Source organism: Gasterosteus aculeatus, chromosome 18 (genome assembly GCF_964276395.1).
Source record: "Gasterosteus aculeatus chromosome 18, fGasAcu3.hap1.1, whole genome shotgun sequence".
NCBI classification, from domain to species: Eukaryota; Metazoa; Chordata; class Actinopteri; order Perciformes; family Gasterosteidae; genus Gasterosteus; species Gasterosteus aculeatus.
This window is the reverse complement of record NC_135706.1, coordinates 8,716,175-8,733,695: the sequence shown is the minus strand read 5'-3', so window position 1 is coordinate 8,733,695 and position 17,521 is coordinate 8,716,175. Positions and strand designations below refer to the sequence as shown.

General features: G+C 46.6%; 1 protein-coding gene across 1 annotated transcript in view; it reads left to right on the top strand.

Annotated features, from left to right (window-relative positions):
- The window catches only part of utrn (utrophin), a 125,988-nt gene that overhangs the window by 65,815 nt on the left and 42,652 nt on the right, over positions 1-17,521 (top strand). The window contains exons 56-57 of the mRNA XM_040159944.2: positions 11,207-11,379; positions 12,649-12,805. Of these exons, the coding sequence (XP_040015878.2) occupies positions 11,207-11,379; positions 12,649-12,805 (330 nt within the window). The remainder of the gene's footprint in view (positions 1-11,206; positions 11,380-12,648; positions 12,806-17,521) is intronic.

The following is a 17,521-nucleotide window of genomic DNA, read 5'->3' as shown; positions in this document are numbered from 1 at the left end:
AACTTTATGATTCATGTAACAGCGTCGGTCTTATACACAGTGGAGGCGGATCCTCTAACTCGGCCCTGTCGAACAGCGTGTGGCCCCTCGAGCTCTAACTTGCCTGCCAGTGTATTCTCTTTTTTTCCCCTCTGATTGGCCACGTATTGTTTCAAAAGTCACCCAAAACGTGTGGGTAACATAAAAAGAATCGTCGCGGCCCATTTGTTGTATAGTCGCGAAAATGTGTGCATCCGCTAATGAGAAAACGCGTGACTATCCAATTTAGAAGATCCCATTAGGACCAACTCATCGAGCAGTTTGTGGTGTCATATCCCCTTTCATGGGCAAACCGCCGTGTTTAATAGTTCATGTTACTCCTACTCTTTATTAAGTTTATTTTTCAATGAAAACATGACATTGTTCCAGACTAGACGCCTTTTGCGTCGCACCTTTTCCAATGATTGAATTGGGTCGTGTTCTGACCCCCGTAGAAGTCGATAGGAAACCACCGAGACCTTGTGTGGTCGAGATGGGAAAAAAAATGGGCAAAGATGATTCATTTAAGAAAAAGAACATTGCTTTTCCTCACGTATGAAAAGGAGACCTGCACCTCTAGAGACGAAGAGCTTGGAGAGAGAAAGCATTCGGGGAAAACACAGGAGCAAGTCTCTCCTTTCAGGTTTCTCATTTTCACCTCACGCCCGGTGGAGTTGAAGCGGCTCTCGGCTGGTCCGGAGGGGGGAAGTAAATCGAGCTGAGGCCTTCACGCCTTCTGCTAAATTGTTGCACCGTGCAAACCCTCCCTAGGGAGGAGAGTACTGTACCCGGACGTCACTCGCCAAGACTCTCCGGCTCCTGCTTTCTCATCTCTTCTGAATCTGATGGATTACAAACCATTAAATGAGTCATTGCACTCTGTCAGAAACGGCGGCGATGTTAAAGACGGCAACGCGAGCCGACGGAGACTGATTGACTGAGCTCAGTTGAGGGAGGCGGTGCACAGGGGCGCGACGAGGACAAATGAAGACGCGACCTCCACCCAGAGTCCTGCTTGAACGACGGCTGAAGCCGATGAAATGGAGGCGCTGGAAGTGAGAGTCGGCCCCGGGGGGGGAGGAGGAGGAGGAGGAGGAGGAAAGTGCGGCCGGTGTTGACGTCAGCAGAGGAGGAAGACGAGTGGGACTGAGAGCGATGAAAAGTTCACATGTGCGCGGTAGAGTGGAGGAGCAGGCGCGTGGACGGAGCGCGCGGGCTGGATAACTCACTCCTGCGCCCACCGCCTCGCCGTCATCGCCTCGCCGTCCTCGGCACAGGTGTCTCACACTCTTATGGTGTATCCATTGAACACGGACGGCTTTGTTTATCGTCTGGCCTGTAGGCGTGAATCCCATAGTTTTTTCTTTTTTTAAATCCCCGCCTCGGGTCTGACTGAGAAACGTAGAAAGTAATCACGAGGCAGAGCTCTGGAACAGAAGGGAAGGTTTGGCGTATCCTGAAACCTTTGCTCTGTTTAGATTTCCAAAAGGGGGAAGTGGGACGACCCAACAAGCGACGTGGCCTCCTCCTGCAGCCTTCCTCTTCTCGGCCGCTCTTTCACCTGTTAATCACAGCCTGTCGAGTGGAATACGGCCTCGGTGTCCTCTGTGTATCTTTACACTGTTTCTTTTATTGCCTTTTTTAGTTTTCTGTAAAATGTTTTCTGATATAAAATATCTTTTGGTCCCTTCAAATGACTGTGGACTGTGACAGCACAGCTGAATCTTTCCCTTCAACTGTGGCGTTGTTGTGAGTCCCACCCAGCGGCTCGTCCCCGTGGGACCGGACCGGAACTCCGCCTGTAACACACACGCACACGCGCACACACACACCTAGACTGTGTGATTTTTAGGTCATGGAAATAGGAGTCATCTGACTCTTAATAGCCGCTGCTGGTTCTCCGTATGCTTGATTACATTGACGTGGTACTTTTTCAAATAGGGGCGCAGGCGTCACGGAGGGGAAAGTGTGGCTTGTGGTCATTGATCCAACCAGTGTTCAGTCAACGAGAACTGTAATGTTTGTATGTATTTTCACTATAAACGAAGCTCTAATTGTCACCCAGACATCCGTTGGATCGGCCTATCTTTGAGATCGACGGAGCGATTAATTGAGGCTGCACGGAAACTGTCAGTTTTTTCTCTGTCATAGCGCTCAAAGCTGAACCTTTTTGTTTTTCACGCCCGGGAGGTGGGGGGGGGTCACTGCGACCGGGAGCCTCTCAGCAGAACACTGTGAACTCAATAAACTGAGACACCAGAGCCGTTCAGCAAGTCCTCTAACTTGGGGTTGAGAACCACATGTGAAGAGCAGGGCCCTTTTTCACAAACTCGCCGTGCGCAGAGACTTTAAGCCTTCAAGAAAGCTCTGAATGGTGTTTTTGTTTTTGCTCTGGTTTGTCGCCTGGAGGCAGAAATGTGGTGCAAGTCAAGGAGGAAATGCAGGGGAGAATTAATATTGAATTAATATACATCCCCCGCCTCCCTTTAAACCCATATTGGGTTGATACGGGTGGCGTTACAGAGGTGTGGGTGGAGTTGATGAGTAGTTCACAGGAAAGCTCGTGATTACCGGGTGCATTCTGGGGGCTGTTATCGGGAAAACTGCGGTGGAATGGGGTTTTTTTTTGGGAGAAGCTGGCAGAGGAGGATTTGAACACGCCCTGTCCCACATCTCTCTGTTGTCTCTGGTCCCGACGCAAAGCGTTTAAATGATTAAAACCAAACTAGTGACCCGCTGTGTTGCCTGAACGCTTCACTTTCTCCCGAGCATTTCTCCCGGCCAGGCCAAATACTAAATATTATAACTACAAAATCTGTAACATTGGTAATTCTTCTTGAGTGCTCCCTGGGTTTTTAGAGAGATTGTGTTGCACGACCCATTGTCGGTTTTAGCTTCTCTATTGTCACTCACCTCCAACCGGGAGGTCTTAGTTATGACGCGTGATGGTCTAGCATGTTGGCGTAAGCTTCCACCCGTGTTCTCGTCCCACACTGTGTGGTGCTCTACAGCGGGGGACTGCACTTTGTTACCTCAACAGTATTAATTGGTGCAGTCACATGACCTTTCCAGTCCCGCCCCCCCCCCCTCCGTCACACACAACAGGTGGCCGGCTCCCATCTCCGCCTGCTGTGGAGGAGCGGTGACATCACTGAGACCTTTTTTCCCCTGATGCTCCCTACACGCTGACAGACCACCTACCGCGGCCGAGAGCTTCTGTTCCCGTGAGGAACGCCACTTCAAAGGGTCCCAATGCCCATAGAGAACGGGGGGGGGAGAGAGACGGACGCCGTGCTGGAGGGAAGCCGCGATAAAAGGGAAGAAATGTTTGAACAACAGTGGTTGAGGAGGCAGATAAGAACTCAGAGCAGCTGGTTCTCTGGTTTGAAAATCCATTCAGGCAGCAATTTCTTTTACTACATTCAATGAATGGAAATCCTTTAACTCAAAAGAGGGGGGGGGTTTATCCGGCAATTTATTATTTCTTCTGCTTTTGGTGACCTCGGTTTCAGTTCTAAATTGTTAAAAGTTTCACTGCTTGAGATGCTTATGAAATCCAACTCTTGTTCTGCTCGAGGTTTTCATAGGAAGTGCTTCATGTACGCAGTTGCATTGCTGTGGTTCGTAAGCACGGCTGTAGAAGTTGAACTTTACTCCCAGGTCTCCCCTGGATGTTTTTTTTTTTTTTAAATGCCCCGTCCGGCCTTTTCCTAACCTCCTCCTGAATGTGCGCTTAAGATCATGCACCTGGTTGGTACTTTGTTTCACAGAGGTTGAACCCCAGGAACATCTCGCACACAGCAAGATAACGACATGCAGGGAGAGGGCTTCTGCATTTCACCTCAATCTTAAGGGCATCTATCAAGAGTCAACAGAATCAGTGGCTGATTATCGCGCTTCGGGACTCTACACAGGAATTTCATGATGTCCTTTTTCTTGCTCATAATTATAAGGCGGACTCTGTGTTTATTTTTTTGGATCCCTGAAATACTTTATTAGTGATGTGTGTGTGTGTGTGTGTGTGTGTGTGTGTGTGTGTGAGAGACCTTTGACCCCAGCTGTACCCGGTAATGACGCCTCTGTCACATCAGCTGTCAATTGAGAGGCTTTCTAATATGCGCATTAACAATTTGCCGACTCGTGGGAAAAGTGCGTTACGGTTTTGACGTTGCCGTTGGCATTGCGCTCATTTCCATTACAATTTACTCACTTCGTTTTTGTTATTTTTATTTATGATCTGCAGTTCAGTCAACAAGTCTAGATTTAGACAGTAGATCCTCCACTTGAGTCATGTTGAAAGCCTTTATACGCGCGTGTATATTTATAATACGTACAGGTTGGATGACTCTTTTTGTGGGAGACGCACAGGATGTGAACACGTCATGCAGTTGACGCACACATGCTATGGAACCACTTGGTCGATGCTGTTTCACCCAGCACACTATTTCTCTCCGTTCTTACGTTGAAGCTGCAAGCTGCACTGACCTTGTGCTGATAAAAGCAAAGAGGGGTCTGAGTACCGACGCTATTATTCGCTCTGTAATCGTGTTTAAAAAAAAACCACGTCTTACATTATTGAGCATTTATGTAAAGACCTACTACTACAGGGTAATTGCCAGAGTTACTAAGAAGAAGTGTGTGCGTGTGTGTGTTTTTCTTTTGGTTGAAGAGCACTAGTTCCCCAAAGCATGAGGAGCTCTTTCATCTCCGCACGCCCACTGTGATTTGTTCCACGGTTTGAATGGGCGGCAAAGAAGAACCACTCCGGCATTCACATACTGAGTATACAAACAAAGTGGGGGGCCCTAATCTCCCCAGATGGGTGCCTCCCTCCTAACAGGAAGGGGAGTGTCAGTGATAACCTCGGGGCACAGGAAGTGACTTTATTGGGGAGAATTACAGTGGAATGCTGCAGCTACATTGATTTTAGTCTGCGGGGCAGGAGGTCTGGATCAGATGGGATTGGATGAGTCGTATTGATCCGACTGGGGGGGAAAAGCCAGGAGGCTTCACCTTTGCAGACTGGCCGTGTTTAAGCGGCCATGTTTGTTCACTGTGGCGTTTGTTTGTGATCCCACGATACGGTGGCCAGACTTGATTTAGACTCCCTCTTAGCGTCCAAACTCTTGCGTCTCTTTTTTTTTTTTCACGTTCTGTCGAGATCGTGAATTATTGGTCCCGATGTGTCTGTACTTAAAGCAGCGTTAATCTATTTTCTGCAGAAGAAAGAAGAACTTTGTGCAGCCTTACGGGTTGATAACCCTGATGCAGCAGGCGACCACAGCCGTGGCTGAGAGGACAGTTTGTTTATAAGTTTGTTATCCTGAATTTACACCGCAGAAATTCTTGAGTTTCCAATTAAATATCTCAACATTTCATTTCCTCTCCTTCCTTTTTCTAAGCTTCAATTAATTATAGGCAGCTATACTCAAAATAGATCATACCAGTCTATTTCTCTTGTATTTATTTTTTCCCAACTCTTCCAAACTCTTTCCTATATCATGATTTCCTCTCTGATGACTTTTATTATTTATTCATCATGTTACTCCGTGAGTGCCTCTCTCTTCTCACTCATTCAGTCCAGAGGGATTGGAACCGTTCCATTCTTACCGGTTAGTTTTAGTAACATTAACCCCGACATCTTCCTCTCTGAGCTCCACATATGTGCGTGTTTCCATTCTTAATAAGTGCCTGTTTGTGTGATAGAAGTTGAACATAACGTTTCTTCATCACTTCCGGTCTCGCCTTCCACTCATTGTTTAATTAGATATGCTTGTCAAATGGACCAATTCCCGCCAGTTAACTTCACATCCTTCGCTGGAAAGCCCTCAAATAGTATTTATGTGTCAGCAAAAATCAAAAAATGCTGTTTAAGGGGCCTCGAGTATGTAAATATCTTGAATTAGCTAAGCGCACTTGAAAGTCTTTCTCGTATGAATATGCAACGATGTATTGTGTCTTCTCTTTTTTTTTCTCTTTCTCTCGACAGCCATCTGTCTGCACGTCTTTGATGCACACCACATGTCTGCCCTGCTGTTCAAAATACCAACACACACTCAGTGAAACAGGCGCACAAACACCTCCGCGTACAGGTTCACCATATGCAATGCATTTTTGTGTAATTCTTGCCCAATAGACAACAGCAGCTATCCTCCATCAGGCATCCTGATGTGGTCCTCGTCACGCGTGCACCTCAACTGTGACAGGCTTCGGCTCATTGCTTCCTGGAGTTGAACTTTTTAATAGCAGCGGTCATAGAAAGTTGTTGAACATTGCTTTCAATCGCACAATGTCTTCTGTACAGAGGACCATTTCTGGCCTGTCCTTTGTCCCTTTTAACACAATAGCCGTATTTTTCATCAAACCGGAGACCAGGCAGGTCAACTTCTGTTCCCGTTCCCTCTGCCCCTCGCTTTCTTTATTTTAATCCTCCATTTTTTATACTTTTACCATCATACGTTTGAATACTTTTTGAACTACTAAATTCCATATGAAGTTCTCACTCTAAATGTTCTGTACCATGCTCGCTGCCCGCACAGGCCTCAGGAAGTGGGTGTGTCTTATGTTTAGTTAGTTTAAGGGGGGGTTGGGGACAGAGAGAGAGAGAGAGAGAGAGAGAGAGAGAGAGAGAGAGAGAGAGAGAGAGAGAGAGAGAGAGAGAGAGAGAGAGAGAGAGAGAGAGAGAGAGAGAGAGAGAGAGAGAGAGAGAGAGAGAGAGAGAGAGAGAGAGAGAGAGAGAGAGAGAGAGAGAGAGAGAGAGAGAGAGAGAGAGAGAGAGAGAGAGAGAGAGAGAGAGGTGGGAAGGTAGGCAGAGGAGGGGAAAGGGAGGGTTCTGATCAAAGAAATAAACAGCTGTGCAAAAGAGCGGGACGACTGGCCGGAGAGGACGAGGGCAACAGAGGAAGAGGACAGAGGGACGTGGACACCAGCCACCAGCCGAGTGTTGGTGTGTCCCCCACCACCCCCCTCTTTCGGAACGAAAACCCAAAGAAGAAACCTAACTTTTCATGGAAGTTTCCTCGTTCAGGGGGGGAAAGGGAGCAACTAGGATGACAAACAAATCGACCTCTCCTCCCTCTCCAGAGGCAAAGAGAAGATAATCGGCGGGCTGACGGCCCCCCGGGATCAAGGCGCCTGCGAACACGTGGCTCCGGGGGGAGAAGAAGAAGAAGAAGGCGGCATTCTTTGACTAAGTGGCCCAGTCATGGCAGCGATTAGGAGGGTGTGATGGAGTGAGACCAGGCCGGGGTCAGAGAAGCCAAAAGGGGCGGGTGGCGAGGCGGACACTGAGGTGACTCTGTCTCTCTGAGCCCGTTACCTTTTTACTCAGAGGAGGGGTGAGGAGGGGGGGGGGACCGACTGGGTGAAAACCATGCACACCTCTTGAAACTGTGCCGAGCTGCGGGACAAGAGCGCTTTTTATCCGAGCGATCGAGAGCAAATGCCGGACGTGGCTGAAGCGGCTTCCTCCGCGGCCCAGATGGGACGTGCTGGGAGGGAAGTACAGTAAAGTGGAAGGAGCCATTCGGAGGGTCTGCATCGGGCCTCTGGAGAACCAACCCGTTATCTCCCTTCTGCACACGTCCGACCTACGACTTGTTGGAACTCTCCTCATGTTTTAGTGCCCAGTCCGAAGGCAGCTACTCAGCCTCCCACCGTAGCACCGAGTCGGCCCGTTAATCCGAGTCCCAGCGCCGAAGCGTGACAGCCGGGGAGCCGTCACCCAAACTCTGAGCACTGCTGCCATTCCAAAGAGGATGCTACGAACATGCGGCGGGATTGGGCGAGCACACGCACCGCCACGCGTGCCCAAGGGCTGCCGGGGGGCGTGTGAAGTGCCTCTTTGGCGACGGCAACCCGAATTTGACCCTCTTGCGTTTGAATTCTTTACCACAGCCGGGTTTCTCCTCGGTTGGATTCTAGTTTGTCCGCACTTCGGCTTCAGTGTTGATCCAAGCCTCCGCCTCGAAGGCACCCGTTTCCACCGCTGGTGGACTCATCGGCGACCTTCCACCCGTTTGACAGTAGAGAACACGTAGGCACCGGAAGGGAGAGGGAGGAGCCTGTGCACACGCTTCAATATGATTGGCTTGAACTTCGGCTTGCAGGAGCTGCTCAGAAAGCTTGAACAGGTACATGTGTACCAATCTTATCTGATCTGGTCTCACAGTGGCTTTTGAGTGTTTTTGACTCCATGAATACAAACCCAGTCGCCATTGATTCTGCTTCTTGTGTTTGTAGTTGTGGATCTAATGTAGTCAGCTCTATAAGGTCTCAACACTCATTATTGCTTTCATTAAAGTGGAGTAATCTATTCTGGCCTGCTTTGCGAGGTATTAGAGAGCACTGCCATGCAGAGAGAGAATCGGTATAGAATGAGACCTTTAAAGTGTTTATTAAAGGAAAGCGGCAAACACGTCTTTGCCCAGTGAGGGTTGTTTGTCAATGTGAAATAATATATAGGGCAAAAATGACCATTAATAGGACATTGATTGTTTGTTTGACTTCAGCCACAGATTGTGTGTTTACCGTTTTCTTTTCATAAAGCACTAAGTAGTAGAGTTAAGAAATTAATAACTTCCTTTTTAACATAGTGTAAACATCACCTTGTCCGTGTCCTTGATGTCAGCCTCAAGCTATTGGTGTAAATTTCAGATTATTTCGACAGGACCGAACAACCCACATTTAATTAAGTTCTGTCAACACGCAAATGAATGGTAGAATAGTGGCAAACAAGAGACTTTTGTGGGAAGCGGCCCGGTGACCTGTGGCCCCAGGATACGCCGTGGCGTACATGAACCACCGCCTCAGAGTCGTCTTTCATTGGGAGGGTTTGAAATCTAAAGGGAGCTCAGTAAACGGATGCCAACCCGCTCCGTGCCTCCTGTGACGCTGGGAGAGAGCGTGCCGTCAGTAGCACATCCAGTGGAGGCAGAAGTGCTAAAGAAAACGAACAAGGAAGCACTCGGCTAATGACTTGAAACCCGGCCAGCTGGCTCAGCGGCAGAATGCCGCTGTCTTTCACTCTTTGTCCGTCCTGCTGTCTTTCCTTAACTACGCGCCTTTCTCCTGCTTCCTGTCTTTCGTACAGTGTCTTTCTTCTTCTTCCTGTCTGTCTCTCTTTCTCCTTTCTGTGGCGTTTGTGAGGCGTTTGATTTGTGTCAAAAAGCCAGCTGGTGATGATCCCTGCAGATCACCGTGGAGGATTTGCTTCAGCCTTTGTGAAATGACGCTTGGCATTCAGCGAATTGCAGCGCGGTGCCACAGATGACTGTGGTAATTGATAGTTGTTCTGAAAGTGGTTGGGTTTTGCTGCACCTGGATTGTACTTTGTCCAATTTTAATAGATTTTTTTTAGTTTTTCCAAGAACAGCGGTGACTTGGTCAACTTACTGTACCTCATGTTGTCACGTGTTGAGCGACATCCTGAATGCATTTAAGGTGGCTAAGAAAGATGAATCTGGTAGTGCATCGCCGTACTGATATCAGGTACCAATCCGGGTCAAATCACTGCATCTGGTATAATTGACAATATGCCCAGCTTTACAGAATACCTTTTATTTTTCTTTATAACAATTCTGTGCTTTTAGACATTTGTATTTGTTACAAGTGGTTTTACAAAGTGGGGGGTGCAACATTAAGATGGATCCCGGTCACATCCGCAAAGTGAGCCACACAGCTTTTAAATTAAGCACCTGGCATCGCTTCGGTACTCTGTATCAATACCCAAAGAGCAGATTGGGCTTTTGGTGTTGCAGCTTGAAAGAGTCGGATCAGTTCATCCCTCAACTACACTTGCCGAGAGGCTCAAAAGCATCCAGCATCTGAGCTCCAGTTACTTTGTGTCTTACACCATAATTCTCAATAATGTGTCTCTGCCTTCATTTAATAGCCATGAATCCCTTGCTGATGGGTATATTGCTGTCTATATTTGCAGGATAATAGGGGTTTCCATTACTGTATTTCCATTTAATATATGCCATCTGTATGCTGTATGTGTCACATTGGATTAAAGCATCCGATATGCAAACTGAATAATTTGCTTAATTCACTGATTTGTGAAAGCTGAGAACATTGCAATAGTCTCTTAATAACTTCTGTTGGTAATTGTAAATATATCTTGATACTACGGAGACTACAAGAAAACAGTGCCGCAGCACTTTTTTAAAGGAAAAGCTTGATTGCTTTCAGCGGTTTCCAATCTGTAATGCAACAACGTGACGGATACACGAGCAACAGGCACTGAAGAAGGGTCATTTCACACACGATGACCACGCTCTTTCCTATCAACATACACATGTACGCTGCATGCCTCATTACACTTCTCTTATCAACACTCATTTCTTTCCATTTGCAAATCGGTCTGCGTGCTGCAGGCGGTGCTGCACTCGTCCGTGTGTCTTTTCTTTACCTCTAGTTCAAATGGGTTGAACTGAAGGGAGTCCCGCTAGAGAGCGAGAGTGAGGGGGAAAATGGAGCAGTTTTACACATCTAAAAATAAAACATTTGACAGGATCCTCCTCTTGCGTCACCTCCCCCCCACCCCCCCTACCCCCTTTGTGGTTCTACGCTCGCGCACACAACACAACAGTAACACACTCCCTTTTGAGATATGCTCGTGTAATAGTGCAGCCTCGTTAAGGACACTTATATACAAGGAAAAATAGTACTATGTCACGTTGTAATGTAATGGCATACGCACATATTTGCAGTGCTTTGGAATAGCACTGCAATTCACTGGTGTTGCATACTGTGACCCAGCATGAAATGATCAAAGCTTGATTTGGCGATGCCCTGGTTTAGCCTCACGAGGCAAACTGCCTAGGGACTCGCTTCTGGTTCGAGTAGGACTCGGAAGTCAGCGAAAGGGCAGAAGCTTAAATCTTTTTAGTCAAAGCGTCAAAAAGCACCTTGAAGACATTTCATAAAAATATAAATAAACTTCTCTGCCCCCTGCAGAGTTTTGTGTGGTAAGCTTTGAACCTCCTCAAGAGCAGTCCACAAAACAAAATCTTCAGGGTTTTTTTTCTCAATACATTACATCCTAGAATAGTTTGATGTCCAAACTTTGGATGATTTTGTCATGCACCTGCGTCACTGACTGCCCTTAACTCTCAGGGACGACAGTTTCCCTTTAAGAAGTGTTCCCTTGTGACAATTCTTTCTATTTTTGTCTGTGTATTTGCAGGACATCCAGGCTGAGATCGATGCGCACAATGACATCTACAAGAGTGTGGAGGGAAACAAGTCAAAGATGGTCAAGGCTCTGGGCAGCTCAGAGGAAGCTGTGTTCCTCCAACATCGACTGGATGACATGAACCAACGCTGGAGCGACCTGAAGGCCAAATCTGCCAACATCCGGTCAGTAGAACTTCCTCCAATGCTTACAGATAAAAGTGTCTGAAGTATAACTCTCACATTTCGTCTGAAACACCAAGCAACCAAAAAGCCAGACTTATTTTAAAAATATACTTGAGTTTCCCTCACACAAGTTGGTTATCTAGAGCAAATCCACTCTCAACTGATGATGCATTTGTTGACTGGGGCGTTCACTGTTCTCCGCCACCATGTCGTGGATTCATGGGAAACCACACCAATAGCTACTGCATGTTGTGGAATACTCGAATGGAGGCATACAGTAGCTCCTGTGCTCTACATGTACGCCGTGAAGCGCACGGATGAGAATCTGCTCCAAAAGGGACAACACGACTGGCGCGGTGGCGCGTAAACATCTGAGGACGGAGACGATAAAATAAATAGGAGTGGCGAAGCGGAGGGTGACGAAAGCGAAGGTGGAAGTGAAGTTGACGGGCCCAGATGGAGATGAAGACGACACGGGGGGGGGGGGGGGGGTAAGCAGCAGAGGAGCACAACAAAGCTTCAGGTGGCATGGTTAGGGAGGCTGAGGAGGGGACATAACTAAGGGTGGTACGGAGCGATTCTTCCCTCGGGGTCAAGCGGTGCGGCCACAATGGGCTGGTCCTGTTCCACAGGAAGACAAGCGAGAGAAAAGATAGACGGTGCCAGATCAGTCTGTGTGGGAGACGGGGCACCAGGTTTGTTGATTTGTACATAGCCCATTATGCCTTAATTGCTGTATATGTGTAATTATGGCTAACTCAGCGAGACACAAGAGGAGGTCTCTGTACACTGTGTTCAGAAACTATATGCCTAGAGGAGAGAAGCTAAAGTGCTTATCTACACGCATTGCATGCGTTCTGCCACCCACACTATTACTGTTGAACTGTACTCCCGTTTATGAATATGATCCACCAATCGAGTGGTCAGGGATCAGGTTCTTTCAGGGCTTTTATAGTAATTCAGGCTTCTTTATGGGGAAGCTTTTTATTTTTTTTATTTTTTTTTATTTTTACTAAGCATCTCTGCAAGTGTCATACCGGGTGAGCTGGGCTCTATTCTTTATACAATCAGTTTATCTTTGAAATAAAAGAATGTGTCATCACCTGCGTATGAATAACTCAGGCTTTAACAGGAGTACATTTATTTTACGAATCCGTCATTTAGACCGACAGCTTTATGTGCGTCCCGGACTGTACGGGCCTCAAAAGTGAGAGTTGGAAACGCAAAGCGCTACGTTCGAAAGAATAAGCGGGCGGTGTGTGTTGGCAGAGCCCATCTGGAGGCGAGTGCTGAGCGCTGGTCTCGTCTGCTGGGCCTCCTGGAGGAGCTGTGGAGGTGGATCTGCGTGAAGGACGAGGAGCTGGCCAAGCAGATGCCAATCGGAGGGGACGTCCCCACCCTGCTGCAGCAGCAAAACCACTGCACGGTACGCTCTGTGGCCACGGGCTCATTACTACATTCACTGCGCCGTGTCTCTTGGTTTTCTTTCTTCAAGTTTACTTTCAAGCATTCATTAACCATGTATTAAAGTCCCTTCTTTAATTTGCCCACCAGGCTAATATTTTACTTTGCCTCATTAGATCTTTCTTTAAAGCTCTTTGGGTGTGTACTGACATACCTCAACTGTGCCGTTTTTATCAGGCAGATGAATTAAAAACACCCGAGTGGGTTTACAGCCCCTTAAAAGTCAAAGGCAACTGGATAACTGAGAATTTAAATTAGCACCCTGCTGATAACGTTACCAGTACCTAATTATACCTGCTTACACCAGTTAAATAAAATGAAGCCTTCATTCATTCTCATGATTCACACCTGTGCCGTCCTGCTTGACTTCACACTTCTATCTGTACTGCTGTTTGTCATCCGCGTACCCCACTGTATTACATATTGTGACATGGTTATTGTGTAATTGCTTTCAGATACACAACTCACCCTGTTGACAATATAATGCGTTTCTCTGCTCTCTGTTCACCGTGCTGTTATTTTGTTCCCCAAAAACGCCGTGACAGTTAATAAACGCGGCGTTGTGCGTCTGCAACAGACTCTGACACACGCACATACATTCCATCACATTTGTGTATTTGATGCTTACTACACCTACACAAATTGCAACAAGAGCCCAGGACGTTTACAGCTGTGTGCATAGCGTATGGATCCCGGTGTGTGTGTGTGTGTCACTCTGGTAGATAAAACACTGATAAAATCGCTTTCCAAGAGAGCTAAATAAGATATGTCCTTTATTATAAGGAGTGAATACTAACGCTCCTCAATACTAATACACGGATAGAGAAGAAGAAGAAGTCAAACGAAATAAGAATATTTTCGACGTAATAAAAGTCCAGGAACTTGAGGAGTATTAGATCTCATCAAGACCAATGTAAGACGGCGAATAGATTGCGAATAGCAGATAACTGATCTATTGTAGGGACGGAGTGGGGTTCTGCATCGGCAGACAATCAATTTCTTGGCTGCTGTAATGCCTGCTAAGTATATACTTCTAATCATTGAATGGGTCATCATCATTCAAAGACAGTACTGATTATGTAAAAGAATAAGATCCCCCCCCCCTCCCCTATAATCATGGCTGGAATCTTTATATCATTAAAACAATTCATGCCAGGATAATTCCAGTCCACTGTATCCAGGGACAAAAAAACTAAAAGGATCATTATGAATTCATTCTCTAAAGGAAAGAGATTCACAGAGTGTGTGTGTTCATGTGTGGGTTTAGGACTAGAACGAATGACTCACCGTCTGAGTTCCACTTCTGTCTGATTGATCCGTGAGACAACTGCCCGAGTTAATCAAAACGTGTCCTCTTCAGGTGGGAGATGATACAGATGTGTCTTGTTCTCAGAAACTGACCCCCCCCCCCCCCCCCCCATCATTCCGGGTCCTTTCGATAAGGAATGTGACTGCGAGGACACAGTAACCGCAGGAGAATACAATCTGCCCGCGTCTCTCCTTCCACCGTCCTCCTCTCGTTACCCTCCCGCCGCCCTCCCGCCCTGTTTGTCGCTCTCCCCGGCCTTTTGCGTCTCCTTCGCGCCACAGTCCTTCCTATCTCCGTCTCCTTGTTCGTACTCCGGGTCCTTAGCTTTGCGAACGCCGGAATGGGGAAATAATGAAACGTGGGAGTTGAAGGCCCTCTTTTCATTTGGACCACGTTGCGGCGTATTTTCCCTCCGCTCCTTGTACTCTTAACAGTTTGAGGCCTGAGGGTCTTGCCGACCCTGAGAGGGATGAGGGGCCTGAGCGGCACAAAGAGCTCTGGCTTTGAACACGTCGTGCACCATTAGTTGCTTACACCGACGCGCACGCTATTCCCCTGTGCTCACAGACACACACAGACACACACACACAGTCACTCAGTGATACACAGCTTCTCTCTCCATGTGATGCGGGAAATGTGCATTGCTATTTGGAAATGGGTATCGATGCAGTACGGAGAGCTTAGAAGGGCTAAGTGGAAAAACCTGTCTTCCCCCCCTCTCTTCTGGGAGATGAAAAGGGAAGCTTGATCCACTTTACCCAACAGAGAGAAACGGATATCGCTGTTATTAAAGAATCTGAGGGGAGAAAAATATGAGAGCGCAGTCGTCCGAACGGTTGAAGAAAGCGATGGACAGCAAGAGGTTCGTACGTGGAAGAGAGAAGGCAAAAAGGCAGAAACACAAAGGCACACAACAAAGGCAGAGCACTCGCCTGTTTTCACGTTATTCAGTTCCCACCACAGCTGTTGCCTTTCGAATCTGCCCGAAAGCCTTTCTGTTCATTTGGCAACACGCAGGAGGGCTTCAAGTGGGAGACAGAGAGGTAAAAGGCACCGTCCCTGCTCACTTGAGCGTCTTTGTGCTCCTTCCTCTCTATTGATTTGTGTCCGTGTTTTCCTCTGCTAAAATGAGCCTAATGGCATCTATTAATTGCACATTCAATTATCCAATAAAAAGCCCCTCCGTCAGCATTCTGCTGATTAAACTCATTATTCTCCTCAATTAAATGAACAGCTTCTAGAAAGGGGAACAAGGCGACAGGCGCTTGTGGGACTCCTGTCTTTCAATAACAGTCTCGTCTACACGAGGGTTTCTGGGTTTCTGTGAATAAAGTAACCGAGTAAACTGGCAAAAAGTGGGATTCTATTTCCATTAGAAAGCGTATTCACCCATGGTTTCTACAGCAGTCTCTCAATATGCGTAAGCGGGGCACAATTGCTCTGTCTAAAGTGAGCAGGGTATAACTCCAGAGAGCCATCTTAATCATTGTGCCTGCATGATTGATTAGCACCATTTGCACCTCAGACGACAGGTAGTGAAGAAGAATGGAATGAATTAACTTCACCGTATCTCTCGGGAAAGGAAGGGCATTTCTAAATACTCAATTGCCTCATTTAGAGCAACTTTTGTATTCTTTGCACAGGCTTGTGTCCTGACGTTGTGTAGGCCTGCCTGTTCACTTTCAGTGCGTGGCTTATTAAATGTTCCACCCACTCTACATCTCAGCAGCATCAACAATCAAATGGTGGCAGCTAAAATCAATACATGTATGTGAACGGGGTCGCTAAAAGCAAAACACGGATGAATAACACATGAATATGAAGTTTCCTTTACGGAGCCTTTTGTTGTCCTTTACTTCATTGTTTTTATTTTTTTCGGCCCACAGCTTTCGTGTTTTGATTAATTCGTGCTGCTCTCATCAGGCACAGCATGCAGCTCTTTTAGCAAATGAATCCTCAAAACCAATTTGTACGCTGCCTGTCCAGCAACGAACTCACAGTGGGGCATTCAGCAGCTAATAGAGAAGGGAGAAAAAATATTATGTCTGTTTCTGCTCTCAAGTGACTAAGACAAAATACAACGAAAAACAAAAGAATCAACAAAGACATGAATGAATAACTGCGACACAGTTGTGATGATGATCGGTGGTGATAAAAATGAGAGAAATAATATGATGTCAAAGTCTTTCCATTGGGAATCGAAGGTTTTTCTCTTTTTGCCAGAAGCAACAGAACTCAAATCCTTGACAAAGCATTGCAGTGGCAGCTAAGTTGTAAAATAAGAATATCCAATGCATATTTTAGAGGGAATAATAAAATAACTGTCGTATTTGGGACCGTTGCTGAAGGAACTTCCGTTTGCATCATTATTTACTTTACTATTCTATTCGTCTGACACATGGATCTGTGCGTATTTTACTCATTCTAAAATGTCTCTGGCTGGAAGCAGGAGATTAGTGGAGCATGTCGGTGGGTATGATTTCAAACGACAACAACAACATCTACATATCTGTGGCTTTTGGCTATTCCGAGAGAACAGTGGGTGTTAAAGGAAAGGTGTAAATAAATGTTTTGTAGTCGCGCTGCGGCTACTTTACTGAGCTGTTGTAAAGTCTGCTTTGGCTCAGACTACAAGGTCAATGATTCGCCTCCACTGATCGTACCAAAAAATATTTTATTTTTATTCTGAAGTCCTTCGGTTTCCTGACAGTCTGTTATTTCTTTGAATGTGAGTGAAATCCTCATTTCAAAGGCTCTTCGAGCCCCAGTCACGTTCTGTTCCGATGTTTACAACACACGTATATAAATATATATATATATATTGTAGTGCTCCTCTCCGGAGGCTTATTTTCCTCCTGAAGATGCGGAGTGCAGGGATATTTCGGCGAGGCAGAGATTGCCTGGTGTGGAGAGCAGGAAGGAGGGATGTTCGGCGGAGCTGGGAAAGTAGCCGTGTTGTGATGGTATCTTATCTCCACCACGGCGATAAGAGTTGGTGTTACGCAATCCCAGACCTGGACACAAGCAGCCCCACGCAGACACAATCATTCCAACACACACACACACACACATGCTCTGAACCAAGGTCGGAGGCACTCATCCTGCATTGTGGGATTGACAGGAGCCTCGTCTTCCTCTGCTTTTCACGAATCCCAGTAGTCCAAACCATATTGTGAAATGCTAAAAAAAAAACTAGTGAAGCATACGGAACCTGGTCCCTTTTAAAAGAAAATCTTTGACAGCCATGTCTTATCACTCATAAACCACCTGGGATTCGCTAAAAGAAAGCCTTTTCTTTACATCCAATGCTGCACATCTGTTTGATATTTTTCATTTCAGCTTCCTCTGGAAAAGTGTGTCCCTGTGTGT